Raw genomic sequence first — 16378 nt, 5'->3', positions numbered from 1 at the left:
CCTTCCTGAACCCCCAGCCCAGGTCAGTTTTCCTGGATATTTGGTTTCACTGCACTTTCTACTCCTCCATGGTCCTTGGACAACTGTCATGAAATAATTATCTCTGGCCATTCACAGTTGGTCTCTTCAGCTAGACTGCAAATTGCTTGAAGGCAGAGACCACACCTGCCTTGTGAATTGCTGTATCCTCAGAGCCAAGCAAAAAGCATGAGATAACAAATACTTAGGTACCTGCAGAATAAAAGCTGGACAGAATGAACAAACCCCTCCGGCTGAGCACTTTACGCATGCCGTGGGTGATCAGGAACACAATCTGAAAAGAAACGTGTGATTGTTCTCATTTAACAGATGAGGAAACTGAGGCTTCGAGTGGTGTGACTTGCCCGAGGCAAATAACGGTCTTGAATCCCCATCTGCCGGACTCTGAAGTCACACTCCCTCCAGGAAGCATCTTTGAAGATTTTAAGCCAATTGTGGTGAGAGAGAGACAGAGAGAGGAGAGAGAGAGAAGAGCACTTGGCTTTCTCCTGCTTGGATCTAAGGACAGGAGAGAAGAGCATTACCCCTTCTGCTTGGTGTCACTGAGGGAAGAACCAGCAGGTGACAGGGCCTGAGATGTCAGATCCAGCTCTGGCATCTGCCCTGGGAATGGGCCACCATAGATGCTTGGGGTGGGGGGGCGGCTTTAGGGACCCCAGAGGAAATTGCCCTGACCTTCCCTGCTGAACTGGCCCCTTCTGGTACTTGTGCTGGCCCTCAAGACTGGTGACAGGGTTTTTATGAGGCACACATGGCACGCTGTGAGCCCTAGTCACCGGGCAGCTGCCACAGTGGCTGCCGAATTTGAGTGAGCATGACCACCAAGAAGGGGAACCTGAGTCATCGAGCGCCTCTGGCGCCCCCTCCCCCCAGTGCCCCTCCCAACCACACTGCCAAGAACCCGCTATTAACTCTTTTTAGAGATAAGGAAACTGCAGCTGGGAGGGAGGAAGTGACTTGTCCGAGGTCTCAGAGCAGAGAAAAAGCTTCAGTTGGATTCTGGGGCTGCTGTTGCAAGGAGGGATAAAGGCAGGGCCAGCGAGGCCGCCTGAGAAAGGGTGGAGAGTGCAGGGAGACAGACAGAAAGAACAGAGAACAGGAGAAAATGGTGAGAGCGACGAGGAGAGAGGGGTAAGAGAGCACCACAGATCCAAAAAGAGAAAAAGAGGCGCAGTAAGCAAGGACGCTGTGGCCATAGGGAGAGACCGAGAGAGGACACGCGACAGAGAAACGCGGCCCCTGTGACAGACCGGGAGATGGAGAGTGACAGGGAGGCAGGCAGAGACAGACAGACGGAAGGCCAGAGTAGTGACAGTGACAGGGGGGCAAGGGGTGGGGGAAGCACGCGGAGCGGGCTCGGGACGGCGGCGGGCGGGGGAGGCCAAGGGATCCCGGGCTACGCGGCCGCCTCCTCGCGGTGCTGCGCCGCCCCCGCCCCGCCGCCCCCGCCCCCGGCCGCACGCGCCCGCAGCTAATGACCGCAGCCCAGCCTGCGACGCGCGGCCCGCGCGGACTCGAGGCGGCCGTCAGCTGGCAGCGCGGGCCAGCCGGGGAGCCGCGAGCGCCGCAGCGACGGTGGCAGTCCCCCAGCTCCGCGGGCCCTGATTGATTTGTCAGCCGAGGCGACAAAACAGCCCCTCTGATCCGCGCGCCCTGTCCTCTGCTTCCTGGGAGTGGGGCCTCCCTCCCGGCGCCTTGCCGGGTTCCGGGCCGGCCCTGGAGGCTGGAGCGCACCGCCGGCCCGAGGAGGGAGCCCCTGGACCCCTGGCCCGGGCCCCTGCGCCCCTCCGCGGACCCCGCATCTCGCACCTCCTTCGGCTCGGCCCGGCCGGCCCACGGGCCCTGGGGCTGCCAACGGCCCCCTTGCTCCCCCTGAGCACCGTGCCTGCCTACCCGGCCTTCACCCTGCCGCTCCCCCCCAGCCCGGCACCCCCGCCCCCCGCCCCCCGGCCCTGGCCCAGGGCAGCCCGCAGAGCCGGCCACACCCGCTGCGGAGGACGCGGAAAGGTAAGAAGGCGCCTTGGCTGGCCGGGAGGGGCCTGGGGGCTGCGCGGAGGGCGCGCCCTGGGGCACCGCGGGCACCCGCGAACCCAGACCAGGGACTGCCGGGGCCCCCAGCCGGGGACACGCGAGAGCTTCGCCGGTGCGGGTAGGGCTGTGGGCGAGTTACAATGGTGTAGAGAGGACCTGGTGGGAATTGGGTGAGGTAGTCACCCGTCCTTCTGTCCCGGGACAAGGGGGTTCTCGCTCTCAGGTACGGAGATCTCTGTCCATATCTTTTAAGGAATTCTCTTCCTCTCTCTCCTTCATCTCTGAGTCTCTCAAAATTTATGGGACCATTTTCCTAGGACTCCTTGAGGAATCACTTCTTTGCCTCTCTTTCTCAGGCAGGGGTCTCTTCTCATTTTTTCCGTCAATTAAGCATGTCCTCTCCCTGCCCCAATTTAGGAGGGTTTTCTTCCTCTTCCTCATGCCCCAATTGAGAAGGAAATTCTCGCCTCGCAATTCACAACCATCGTCTGTCTCACTCTCCCATTTGGAAGGCTAGAGCCCCTGCCCTGTCACGCTTTTACCCCACGTAATTCTGAGTGTGCAGACAAATGCAATTTGAGTTTTCAACTAGGGGGTGTGTTTTTCTGGTGCAAGGGCCAGTTATGGGGGCTGTTCACCCAAAGTAGGGTACCAGCCATCCATGTTCACCTCCAGGCAAAAGGCAGCTGCCCAGGTGGATGGAGCATTTGTTTCCAGGGGCAAGGAGGGAAGACTTTACCCCGAAACAAAGAATTGAGGCCAAGCGAGACTGTCCCAGCGTCTTCCGAGGGTGAAGAATCCCAGCTCCTGGGCTCAGGGGCCACATTGAGCCTCCCTCCCCCACCCCTTTAACTTTAAAATAGTTTAATGAACACAGAGAGAAAAATCATTTTTTTTTTTTTCTGCGTGGTGAGCAGTCTACAAAGAGAAAGGGGAAAGGAGGGAGAGAGCTTTAACTCTGATCCCCGCAATTAGTTCCCTGGGATTGGAAAGGGGGGGCAACCTGGGAGCCTCGGTTCTTCAGATACAAAAGCATTTAGATCGCTTTAGACCGGTTAATCCTGAGTCTGGCTCGGGTCTCTTTTGTTTCCCAACTCCATTGTGGGTTTTGTGCAGTTTCTCTCTGTTCGCGTGATTGACTAGCCAATGGATGGTAATTATCCAAATGTCCCCTCTGTCCTTTGACTGACTTCTCCGTATTATGGGCAACTGTCATGCATTCTGTCATTCCATATCATATTACACGTATTATCATATGAAGCCTTCCCCCCAATATAAAGGAGGGTGCCTCAGCCCAGATGCTGCTGCTTTTGGAAGGAAGGGCCCCTGAGAAATCTGTCCTGAGCACGGTTCGGAATACAGAGCAGGGGACTCCCGAAATGGGAGGTTCTGCAGGTAATTTTTTTGCTGGCTGGGGCGGTGGGGGCAATCTTTGGGGTTGGGGTTAGAAAGATTGTGTTGGGGGCTTGGAGAAGGCTTGCCAGCTGGTATTCCTCTGGCTGGACCTTGGAGCAATTTGGACAGATCGGCATACCTTATGGAGAAACTTAGAATCAGTCTTCTGAATATAGAAAGATCTGCAGGACTGGGTCTTTTTGGGGTATTGGAGCTTAGTGGCATGTGCTCAGGACACCAGTCCTTGAGATCCCAAAATATACCTCTCTGCCTGTGGCCCTTCATAGGACAAGTCCTTTGGACTCTTGTCTGTGTTTGCTGCCAAAAAGACTGGGGGCCAAGGAGCCAGCTGTGTCTGTTTCAAACCCCTACTAGCTGATGTTGAAGCTCTGGGAATGCACAACCTTTTCCAATGATGCTTTTGCACAGATAAACTTAGTGCCCCTTGTGCAATTGTGCATGCCATCACTAAAGAGGGAGGCAGGATTTATAACAAGGAGGCTTTGCAGACAGAGACTCTGGGGTCCTCTGAATCTGTGGGCAGGACTAGCCTTTCTTCTGCTAAAATGGGGAAAAAGTGTTTTATTATTGCAATGAATATGAAGTACCGACCAGATGCACAGCCTTGCAGTTAATTACCTTGTTCTTCATCAAATATATGAGCAATAAATTCTCCAGAAAGGGAGGGGTGTGTGTGTGTGTGTGTGTGTGTGTGTGTGTGTGTGTGTGTTAGATAAATACATGGATAGATAGATGAATGCAGGGGACTGAGAAACTCACACTTTTTTAAGACCTCAGAAAAAGACAGACTATTTTGTGGGAAGCTTAATACACTGCTTCAAGACGCTATGAATTTTTTGATGATCAAATATACATGATCAAGCTGTGCGTGTTAGGGTGTGAGGTGCACCCCACGGTCAATGGCTATTGATCAGGCTGTTAAGTATTTCTGCTCAGTTTTATAAATATAGATAGATCCCAGATGATTTAAAGAATTGGATAGTTAAGAAACTGGCAGTCTACATTTCTTTGGAGAAGGGGAAATGTCTGGTCTATTACCAAAAAAAATCCCAAACTATTATTTACTCATCCTCCCCCCTCCCCCAAAAAAACCTGAAAATGTGAACTCATTCGCAGGGGTTTTCAAGAATAGAGTAAAAATATTCCAAATGGTTTGTTTGGGGTCTGCCAAAAACAGTTAATTTACTTAAGCGTTATTCACAGGCTGGGAGTTTACTTCTCTCTGTCTCTCTCTGTCTCTCTGTCTCTCTCTGTCTCTGTCTCTCTCTGTCTCTGTCTCTCTCTCTCTCTCTCTCTCTCTCTCTCTCTCTCTCTCTCTCTCTCTCACACACACACACACACACACACAGAAAACCACAATTTTAACCCAGACTTACATGCTGCCGAAGAGATGAGGGGGGTGTCATTTCTGGGAGTGGGGGTCTAAGGTCCTCAAAACCTTAAAACCCTTTGATTAGGAACAGGGTGGACTAGACACATGGCCTTTCCCAATTAACTAATTTCTCACTAATCTAAAATCTATTTAGAAAGGTGTGGATGGGGTAGGGGATGGAGATTTAAAGATAAACTCTAATTGGTCTGGAAAAATTCAGTTGACACCTAGAAAACCTCTTTTATTCTCCCCCCACCCCTCTCTCTCCTCCTCTCCTATACTCTTTCTTGTCTTTCTCTCATTTTTTCCTTCTAGAAATTAAAAGTGACTTTGAAAGGAAGAAGGAGCAGTGAGAAACAGTTGGAAAGGGGGAGGAGAGAAAGTGAACTTTTAATTTTTTTAGTGTGTTGCATGGCAATCTTATTTGTAATCATCCAATTAGCTATTCTACAGAAAGATCCTGTTCAAGAAAATTAGCTTTCACGCAGATAGGTGAAACTTAAGCATACAGACAATTTGTAGTTATATTTTGGTTTTACATCTTAAAAAGACAGAGAGTATAGATTTTAGATTTTTCTATCTTCGGAAAAACCTTTTCCAGCTAAGAGCCCCTCACTGGGGGAGTTCAGGCATTCCTATTGATAAGCCCTCCTTGGAAATGGAGCTGAAATTGGCACCCCTCAGAAAAAGTTGATCCACCTAGAAATGGATGAATCAGATCTGATTGGATGGACATGCCCTTTCACCTCATTGTCTCTGACCTATCACTTAATTAATCTCTCCCAGATGCAGAGCTGTTGACAATGCCAAAGATAAGCAGTATTTTGAACAAAGCAGGAAGCTTTTTAAAGAAAAAGGCACAGTGAGGTTTGAGGCTCTTAAGAATGTGTAAATCATCAGCATTTAGATGGAAAGTGTGTTATAACATAGCTGGAGCTCAGAGATGGTTCCATCTTTGCTAGAAACTTAGTTTTCCTTTAACCACTGATATCTAGCTACATTCATGTTCTGCCTCTCCCCTCGCTGTCTCTGGTTCCCTTCCTTCTGCCACTCCCTTTCTCTGGATTCAGACTATCCATGGCTAGTTTTCTGAAAATGGTCCTCTGCTCCCCAGCCTTCTCTTGCTCTTCAGATCCTTTTTATAGCATTAAGGCTATCGAGGTGGTCAGCTTCGAAGGCTTTGGGTGACAAAATATTGACTACAATTGCTAGTACCTTACGAAGGAGGACATTTGTGCTGGAGGCACCTTGGTGACATACAGGGAATAGTTCATTAAATAAAGACTTGCTAATTGCTGCTTCAATTACTGTACAGAGAGAGTGGAATGAGTTTGTAAAAGATGACAATTGGGGGAATAATTTTTTTTGCTTAAACATTTTTATAAATAGGTCCTAGAAAATGTGTTGCTTTTTACTCATGCCTCTATCGTCAACTATTCAATTGAGCTTCAATTAATGATAATATATGGTCTAGGATCCTTAGCTGAGCTGACTGATGGAAGAGCTTTGTTGAATTTGGTGCAGGTGGCACTGTTTAATAAGCACAGGAAAGAGTGAATAATGTAGTGCTTGCAAAGAGAAGTAAATGCAAAATAGATCGCTCTAATTATGGCAGCCCCCAGAAATGGAGATACAAGCTGAAATGGCCAACTAGCTGGGAAATTCCAAATAGAGCTGATTGTCCCCTGCCTTTTTCACTTTCAAGGACTGACATGGTAGCTTAAAAGTAAATTTGGATGAGCTCATCTGACTCAACACAAGCTCAAATTCCAAACCTGGGTCTGGTGACCTATCAATGTTTGCCTTTAACTGTCTAGAATCCTTTACCAGATAGCACAATTCAGACCTAAAACGGGGCCATCTGAATATTTCTTCTTGCAAGAGATCGCACAAGCTCATTATCACTAGTCTTTGGGCTTTATTGTAAAGTGTCAGGAGATTTTGTTTTTGTTTTGTTTTGTTTTGTTTGAATTTCTTTATGCCTGAGAAAATGAGTCTGTAGAAAATCAAAGTGTGAAGACTTAAACAAACAGAATTTCCCATATACCTGCAAGGGCCCGTAATGATTTTCATTCACGCAAAGATAATCGATGGGACATTAGTTGTTTTAATTAATGGAAGAATAAAATGGGGGAGGGGTAAGAGGCTGGGCTTCAGCTGAAGCATATGTGGGAAATGACTGTTCCTCACCTAAAGGAACAATGCCACCTTCCCAAATAGCAGTAGAAATGTGCTAATCGGGTCAGTGGAAAGTTGGGCTGGGAGAGAGGAAGGGTCCTGCTGAAAGCAAAGGGCAAGAGGTAGCCATGCTCCCCCTCCCCTGGATCCTCACTGTTCCCCTCAGAAATGTACCCTGTCCTACATCACCTCACAGGAGAGGAACCTTCTTCTAAGGAAGGTGCAATTTGTGCTAGGAGCCTAGTATCTTTTGTGATGGTAAAATAGTGCCAGCAGCTGGGAAGCCAAACGTGGACATTCTTTAGCCCGGGTTAAGGAAAGGCTGGGGCGGAATATGTGTGGGCTTCATAAACAGGGCTGAGAGACGTACTGCGTATGCCAGTTATGGGGTGATCTGTACAGTAATATCTCCAGTGAGTGTGTAGAGTCTCTCATCTTCTGATTGGGGGCTCAGGGAGGAGCCAAGTCCAGCATCTTTAGCCAAAAACCCCTCTTTTTGTTCTGTGGAAATGTTTACCAAACCCCTCCAGTCTAGTCAGCGCTGGCTGGGCACGCATGTCGTTTAGTGTATGTGAAACTCATAAAAGGTTTATGAGAAACCTTTGCTTAGAAACAGAGTTTAGGGGTGTCCTGCTGTCAGAGAGAGATGGCAGAGATGCCTTTGAATGAAGGACTGTGGTAGGAAATTTTTCCAGTTTCAAGTGCTTGTAGATACAATTGTGAGCTAGTCCAGAGAGTTCAGCTGCTTTCTCCCTCATCCCCACTTCTTTCATACAAAATCTTCCTGATTCTTCTTTTAACAAAATGTGATTCCTTGTGTGAGATTATTGCTATTATTTGTGCTTCAACCTAAAAGGCAGCCAGATTAGCAAAATTAGCAAAATGGCTCTGCTAGGACTGGGTAGTTTCTGGGTTAGATTAAAAAGATATTACCCTCAAAAAACTGCTGTAGTTATACCAGCTGGAAAAAAAATTGACATCTTTTTGCAATATTTACTTTTTTTTTTTTTTGCTTCCAGGGCAGGTTACATCTTTGTATGGAAATTAGTAGGTGGGGAGATGCAATTACCTATTGTGTATTTTGTTACAATTCTTCTTTAAGAATAATCTGATCTGACAGATTTACATTGTTGACAATATGATTTAAGCAGGACCCAGATACAAACTGTCCCCACCCTAATCAATAATGGTAAATCCTTTTGCTGAGGTGAACAATCTCTGACCTAGTATTCATATTTCTTTTACCAATTCCCTGTAATAAAATTGAACATTTTGTCACCACTTTGAGAAACACTGCCAAACACCTTAAAACACATGTCACACGCCAGCAGCCCCTCATTTCCCTCCTCCGGGAGTTTCTACATCTGGAATCATAATCACAGATAAAAACCTTGACAAAATTGCATCTGAGCACATTCCTCTCCACAGCTCTTACTTTCTCATAACATTTAATACAATATTAATACCAGCTACCAAAGGCAGGGGGGAGGAAAAGGGCTGCCAACCTCCATGCTTCCTGATGCATCATGTTGAAACCTGAAATTCATACTTCGTGTTTCATTTTAAGTTCAGTGCATTTAACAGGGCCCTAGAGAGAGGGCCCGGGTTACTTCCCCAACCTACTCTGCTGACGCCCAGGCAAGCAGTTTCAGAACTGTTCAGATCGCTGCAGGGAGAAAAGGAAGAATTGGGTTCCTCTGCCTGAGACAGGCCAAGCCACTTATCTATCCACAGATATGGGGTTCTTTTTTGAAACAACTAAGGCCCCACTGATTTTAATTTGTTCATAGTGGTGACCAGCCGATCTTCTATAAGGTGTGACCAAGGCAATGAGCTGATTTCATGAAGAGGTAGCCATGCCTGAGCTGATTTGCTGCTGACTGACAGCCTCTCCCATCAATATAAAACAACCCCCCTTTTGCTGATAGAAGCTCACAGGCCTGGGGTCCTTGTGGGATCCTTGTTGAGGATACAGGACTTTTCTGCCCCCCCCCCCCCCCCGAGACTCAGCTTCACCCTATCTTTTCTTGGAGATGTCCACAACCCTACATTCCTGCACAGTGGCAAGAAATCACCATTCCTCTGCTGTACAAACAAGAGACAGAGGTTAGGAGAGAAGGGGGAAGTGAAGGAAGAATACATTACGTTCCTGGGGACATGTGTAATACCCTGGACTTTCAGATGTTGGTGGCTTTGTTTAGTCCCTGCTATTCTCTAACTAGAACTAGGGTCAAGACAGACCATAGCAATTCCAGGGAGTCCAACCAGCAATGCTCCCTCCCTTTTTAAAATTTAAATATCCAGGTTTCTGGAACAAGTAACCAGCAACTCTAGTAGCACCCTCCTTGTAGAGGGACACACACACACACACACACACACACACACACACACACCCTTCCCTAAAGCAAGACCCACTTCAATGAGCAAAGAGTATAATTTGCTGAATGGTGCAACCAGGAGATAAGGAGATATTGCATTCAGAAAACCGAGGCAGGCAACTGGCCCTGTGACTGTAGCCAACAGCTTCAAGAACACAGTCCTGTGTTGGTTTTGCCTCTTTCTTCTTTGCAGTTATTATCCAAGAGGCTTCCCCCACCCCAATCCCCAGCACCGTCCTCAGTTTCAGGTCGTCTATTTCCAGTGCCCAAAGGCGGGCGCAGGTCTGGGACCGAGGAGGGCGGCTCTCCCTGCGCGGAATTCTTCCCTGGTGACTCCCAAATCTGGCGGTTTTTCTGCCTGCCTTTCCCTCGGGGGAGACTCCGGAGAGGCTGCAAAAATCTGGGCGCCCGCTCGCTCGCTTGTCAAGAAGCAAACTGTCTTCACATTCTCCAAGAGCAACATCCCTGCCTAGGAAGAGGAAGGAAGAGGCAAAATAAATAAAGCCAGTTAATGTTGTAGTTAACTTGCAAATCAAGTAAATCTGTTGGTGCCGTATTTGAGAAATAAACCATCAGAGCGTCACAGCAAACACACACTTCTGAACGTCTTCATTTTGATTTAATGGTATATCAGCGTCAACTATCGCTTCCTCTGCTGGTACACACGGCCTGATGCCGCGGGAGGAGGGTGCCCATGTTTATCACCGAGTGAGATGACTAATTACACCTTGTCAATCACCGGCTATGAAGACATAAAACCAGCGCGCACAATGAAGTAGTTGCCTGCAGCGTCAATTAGCTGGCGATTCGGAGGTTATTGCGTGGCCCGGCTTTGGCCGCCTCTAATAACGGGACAGAGCTCCGGGAACAGCGCGTTGATCAATCACCCTCCTTCCGCGGCTTTCGGGCTCCCGCCCCCTCTTCCCCCGCCCGACCCGGCCTCACTTTCTCTGGGCTGCGTGTGCTTCCTCCTTCCGCGGCCCCGGCTCGGTGGCGCCGGCAGCCCCGGGAAGTTTGCGCGCGGCAGCCTCGCAGCCGGCAGCCGGGAGCCCCGCAGCCTTCGGGGAGCGCCAGGGCTGGTGGCCCCTTTGTTGGAAGAGGCGTGGAGGGAGCGCTTTTGTTCTGAGTTAGTCACGGTGGCCGGCTGGAGGCTGCTACCTCATTATGCGCGGGGTCTGCTTGTCTGCGAGGAAGCAGATGGTGGGGAGGTAGGCAGCGGCGAGAGTAGCCAGACCTGAATTCCGTTCACCTGTCACCTCCCACAAAAGGCAGGTTTAAGGGACTTAGGGATTCTCTTACCCTGTGTGGGGAAGGGACGTCGAGGGGCCGCTGTCTCTGGAGCTTCCGAAGGTTCTATTTACCTGCGGGTGCCTGCTCCCCCCACCCCTACCTGCCCCTCGGCTGCGGCTCCTCTCACCGTGTAAATGTCACTCACGTGTCAGAACGTGTGTTTACAGCCTATTCCTCTCCTTGTTTAGTCTCCGCGGACAGGGCTCGGCGGTTGTGCCACATCCCCCAGCCGCTGGGGGAGATTAGCAAAATTACCGGCCTCTGAACCCGGGCGGGGCACCCAGAGCCCTCCCCGCAGCGGGAGATGCATTGGAGCCTCCTGCAGACCCGAGCGCGTCCCAGCCTGACACCGGGAGATAAACAGGCGGGCGCATCCGGCGGGAATCCTGACTGCCAGGGAATTTGGGGTCGGTCAGCGCTGGGTGTGGGCTGCTGGTCGGAGAGGTGGCGACGAAATCGTGTGCTTACACGTATGGGGGGGAGTGAAGAGCCGCAGGGTGTGTTTCCACGTTTCTTGGGAAGCCCGCGGCAAGAGTTACCGAGTGCTCCTCCCCCCGCCCCCAAGCTCCTGAGGCAGCCCCTCGAGTTCTTGAAAACGTATTGCATCCATCCAGCCTGGGCGCGGAGCTGTACCAAGGACAAACGCTCCAGCGTTGTCACAATTTTTTCTACCCCTTGGGCTACCTCCAGATGAACCCCGGTGACTCCCAGATTAGATTTTCATTCCCTACTTTCTTTCAAAGAAAGTGCCCCAGATGCGTCAGTAAAACATGCCTGTGTAGGCGTCCGCGTGCCCGGGCGCGGGCTATGTGCAGGCGCCAAAGCACACACTCTGAACACACGCGCACGCGCATCTTTGCGTTTATGGTCCTTACCTCGCGTTGGGGCATCTGTACATGTGCAGCGTGTACACACATATTTGTAACTTCAAGAGTTTTGCAAATATGCAAAATATGGCCCCCTATAAAGTGCACGCAGGGGTTTAGGTAGAATCGCCTGAGCATGCAATTACACGTATAACGTGCAATTTACCGCTTTACAGATGCCTCCTCCTGCCTGACATTGGGCACTTATACTTGATGTGCACGTGTAGACGCTAGCTCTACCTTCCTGCTGGCTGTGTTTTTGCCAGTGGAGATGAACATGTGCGTTTGCAACACATGAACATGAGTGCATGTGCTTGGGCATTACGAGCACACGTATATGTATGTCTGAAGCTTATGTGCGGTATATGGGAGGTATGATTTTGTGCTGCCTCAACTCTGTGCCCTGTAAGATAAACTGCATAGATTTTAGCTGGCCTCTTAACACTGACCCATCTCCAAAGCAGACCTAGGAGATGGGACTCTGTAACTGACTGGCTCATTCAGTTTTTCCTCTACAATCATATTTTATTTTCAAAGTTTGGTTTCACCACACACCTGGGTATCACCCTTGGGGAGTCCCCAAGAGACTCTAGGTTAAGCCAGAAGTCTGGGGGCTGAGGGTGGCAGTTGGGATTACCCGGTAAATCAGGTTTTTGGTCCTTGGAGAAGTGGTGCAGTCAGGCCGCTGGATGGATCCAATCAACAGCTGGGTCTATGGTATGATGCACCCCAAGGTCAGAAAAGGAGCCTGTGGTTTTTAAGAACCTGCTGATGCCTAATATACCTAGGAGTGGGAAAGTTTTTAATAGAAGATGGATAGGGGAAAGTGGGAATGATGAAAGAATTTGCTTAGTGCCTTCTATGTTCCATTTTACACCCATGATCTTTTCTGTTCACATCCATGTGCAGGGGATGTCCCCCACTATTACTATCAGAACAGGCTAAGGGAAGTTTTAAGTCACTTGCCTAAGGTCAGGTTTGTGTATAAATGGCAGAAGTTGGACTCGAACTCTTGCCTTTAGTTCCTAAAGGCATGTACTGGCACCCATTCTTCCAGGTTGGAGAGAGACTAGGAAGAGAGAGAAATCAGGCCCTGGCTCGCTTGGAGCGTGAATATGTAGGCTGCCCCCCTCGTTCCCTCCACCCCCCGGGGAGTCACAGCTCCCGCGGACTCTGGCCTCTCTGGCTGGACCGGGTCCTCGGGAGGCTTGCGCGGTCGGTCGCCCGCAGCCCGCGGCAGCGTGGAGCCTGGCCCCAAGGCCGAGCTGGGTGGGAAGCAGCGGAAGGCTCCTGCAGCTCTGCCCCCGTCTGCCTTCCCAGGCCTCTTCAGCCGGTGCCCGATGCAGCGGCTCCGGGCCGAGGGGAGACCCGAGCGAAACCTCTTCAAGCATCCTCTGGCTGAGCCTTTTCAGGATGGAGACGGCCAGGAGAGAGGGTTTAATTTTCCTTCCTGAAGAAATCACAGGAAACTGTTCATAGCTTAAAAACTCCAACACCCCCCCCACCTCCGCTCTCCCTCCTTCCTCCCTCCCACTCCTCCCCTCCAGCCTCACCCACCAGCTCCCACCAACTCTCTGCTCTTCTGCTCCTCTTGTTTCTCCCCTCCCTCTCTGGTCTCCCGCCTTCCCGGAGCACGCGCTGCCAGGGCTCGGGGTGCCTGGCGGCCAATGGCGCGGCGGCAGGACGTGATGTCAGGCGCGGCTGTAGAAAAGGCGCGGACGCTTGGCTGGCGCGGACTGCAGAGCCGGGGCTGGGCTCGGCGCGCTCTTGGAGAGCGTTGCGCGCGGCTGGGCCCGCGGCTGGCGGCTCCTCCTCCCACTCTGCTCCTCCTCCTTTTTCCCCTCCTCCTCTACCGCCTCCTCCCTCTCCTCCTCCTCCACCTCCTCCTCCTCTTCCTCCTCCTTCGCTTCTATTCTCCCAGTGGCTCGGCTCGGCTCGCTGGCTTCGGAGAAACCCCTACTCCAGTAGCCCACCCAGCGTCTAAGCGGGTCGCCTTGGGCTGAAGGCGCCCTCCAGGGAGGGGAGAGGTCCAGGCAGCTGGGCCGCCGCGGGCACCTAGCCGCTCCCGGGTGAGCCCCGACCGCTGCCGTCGTCGCCTCGGGCAGACTTTGCGCTCCTGCTTTGCGCCCGGGGCGCCGAAGCAGGGCCGGCAATGCCCGCGGCGTGAAAGCGCCCGCGGCGGGCGCCGACCTCTGCCCTTGTCTCCCCCTCCTTCCCCCCAGCCCCGTGCCCTTGTGACCCTAGCTTTGGCGCCGCCGCCAAGGCGCCCCGCGATGTAGCTGCCCCCGAGCCTCGGCGGGAGGCGTCCTGGCCCGCGGGCGCCCAGGGCCCGGAGCCCGGCCTGGGGGCGCAGCCGAGCTCGGGCGGGGCCGGGGCCGCGGTGGCGATGCACCCGGCCCGTTAGCGCCGGGAGCGCCGGGCAACTGAGGCGGGGGACAATCCCTCCCGCGAAGGAGCCGCGCCCCCGGCCCCGCCGGTCCCGCCGCGATGCTGTTCCACAGTCTGTCGGGCCCCGAGGTGCACGGGGTCATCGACGAGATGGACCGCAGGGCCAAGAGCGAGGCTCCCGCCATCAGCTCCGCCATCGACCGCGGCGACACGGAGACGGTAGGCGCACGGCTGCGGTTCGGGACCGAAAGCTGGGACGGGGCTATGTCGGTCTGCGCCTCTGCTCCCCAAAGTTTGGGGGCACTTTGGGAAGAATCCTTCGTGCCGCACGGGACTGGGCTCTGGTGATTCGCAGACAGGATGCAAGGCCCAGTAGCTCCTGGCTGGGGGGAAACCAGCCTGCTGGGGCAGATAAGGGAAACAAGGTTGAAACCTAAATTTTAGATCCGAAGGGTGGAAGAGAGCATTTCTCCAGAAGTGGGAGCGAAATCCTTCCTACCCATGGCTCGAGATGGCTCCCTTCTCACTTCGCCGGGCCCTTGGGTCGCCAGCCCCGCGCTCTCCTCCACCACTGGGGCCTGGCTGCCGGCGGTGTCCGGAAGGGCGAACCAACTGGGAGCATTGGGGCTCCAACCAGTCTGGGCTGCTCCCTCCTCCCGGCATTCGGGGTTCCCTCCCCAGCACAACTTCTGGGATCGAAGTCTTCTGGGCCAGCACTTTTCGTTGATCGCGACCAGAGCCGCCTGGCCGCTGAACTTGGCCAGGCCAGGGCTCAGAGTTCAGGCTCAGGCCTGGATCTCTCGGAAGGAGTCCATTCTGATCTCCACACCTGGCTTCCCCGGCTCAGCCCCAAATAGTTAGTTTCTTGCCTCAGACCTCCCTGGGGACCAGACGAGCAGACGCTGCCCAAGCTGGGCCCAGAAGTGACCTTTAGAGGCCGAGGAGGTGGGGAGCACAGACAAAGTTTCTCTGCTTGGAAAGAAAGAGCAGCAGCCCAGTGCCTCCGTCTTCGGAGCTCTTCTTCCTGGGTTAAACCGTCTCAGCCTGTCAGCTTGGTTAGCCGAAGATTTGGATTGGGCCTGTCCGCACTCAGAGACTGTGAGGGTGCCTCTGCATCCCAGTCACTATCTCCCAGGATCCTGGGACCTGTGACCTGCCCTGGCCTAAACTTTTAGCTTAAGGACCAAGAGATCACTGGGGCTGAAGGCTGGAAACTCCTCTGTTTCTGGAGAGGAGTCTGTGGAGGGTGACTTTTCATGATCATCTTACCCCTTTTCCTCCGGGCCCAGCCGAGAAGCTCCTGTAAGAAACCGTTTGGGGGGAGATTTTAGAGGTCTTGACTGGGGCTGCCTGAGTCCCCAAACACAGCCTGAGACTTTCTGGGGAGAGGGCAGAGGGGACAGGACGGGACAGATGCCAGGGGTGATCTCTCCAGGCCAGCAACTGGGCCTGGGCCTGTGGCCGGCTTGGGCTGCGTGGACGGGCCTGGGTTCTGAGCCTCCTGGATATGGGCTTTTTGGGGTGGAGGAAGCTTACTGCACACCCTGGCGGCTTCCTCGGCGTTTAGGGCTGGCCCAAGTTACCGAGGGAGCTGCGGGTGCCCGTTTCCCCGCAGCCGTGGGGTCGCAGGCTGACGCAGGCGATGCCGTCTTCCGCCTCCCTCCCTCCGCAGACGATGCCGTCCATCAGCAGTGACCGCGCTGCGCTGTGCGCCGGCTGCGGGGGCAAGATCTCCGACCGCTACTACCTGCTGGCGGTGGACAAGCAGTGGCACATGCGCTGCCTCAAGTGCTGTGAGTGCAAGCTCAACCTGGAGTCGGAGCTCACCTGTTTCAGCAAGGATGGAAGTATCTACTGCAAGGAAGACTACTACAGGTAGCCCCCCACCTTGGGACCCACTGCCTTTCAGGACTCCCCATCTCAGAATCTTGCCTGTCTCCTTTCCTTCCAGTCCCAAGGATGGGTTCCCTACTTAGGTCCCACCTTCTCCAAGCCAGCGTAAATTGGGCGACAACCTCTTCAAACAGCAATTTGGGGGAACTCTTCGAAAGGTCTGTGAAGTGTAGGGATCCAGAAAATAGCAGAAGCTACCCTTTTATGACCTTAGACTATAACTAAGCTTGGCTTGGGGTGCTTGAATCCCCCTTTCCCTTTGAAGTTTCTTGTGTCAACCAGAGGGAAGAGAAACAGGCACCCCCAAACCCAGGAAGCCTGGCTAGTGTGGAACAAAGTTGGAGGGAGAGCTGGGAGATTGGATGGGGGCATTTCCAGGTCTTTGGTGGAGATGGGAGTGAAAGCTGGCCAGGATTGAAGAACAGGAATCTTCACTAACAGGCTCCAAGTTCCTTGAGTCCAACTCTCTGAGTTTAGGGTTAGGGTTTGTTTATATATTCTCCTCTTTCTTTCCTTGCTTCTGTGTT

At 52.6% G+C, this 16378-nt stretch overlaps 1 protein-coding gene across 5 annotated transcripts in view; it reads left to right on the top strand.

Moving 5' to 3' along the window:
• Window positions 1-1369: 1369 nt before the first annotated feature.
• LHX2 (LIM homeobox 2) overlaps window positions 1370-16378 on the top strand; it is a 31849-nt gene continuing 16840 nt past the window's right edge. For 3 of the 5 annotated variants that reach the window (XR_012495935.2, XM_019728527.3, XM_019728526.3), the window contains exons 1-2: window positions 13241-14177; window positions 15631-15833. Coding sequence is in view for 4 of the 5 variants with exons in the window: in XM_019728527.3 (XP_019584086.1) it covers window positions 14058-14177; window positions 15631-15833 (323 nt within the window). In the remaining variant the exon portion in view is untranslated. Of the gene's footprint in view, window positions 2047-13240; window positions 14178-15630; window positions 15834-16378 lie in introns of those variants that run through there. The other 2 variants (XM_088793673.1, XM_074330992.2) reach the window with 2 other exon arrangements.

Source organism: Rhinolophus sinicus, chromosome 16 (assembly GCF_057876585.1).
Source record: "Rhinolophus sinicus isolate RSI-liver-muscle chromosome 16, RSI-T2T, whole genome shotgun sequence".
Lineage (NCBI taxonomy): Eukaryota > Metazoa > Chordata > Mammalia > Chiroptera > Rhinolophidae > Rhinolophus > Rhinolophus sinicus.
This window is presented reverse-complemented; position numbering and strand designations above follow the sequence as displayed.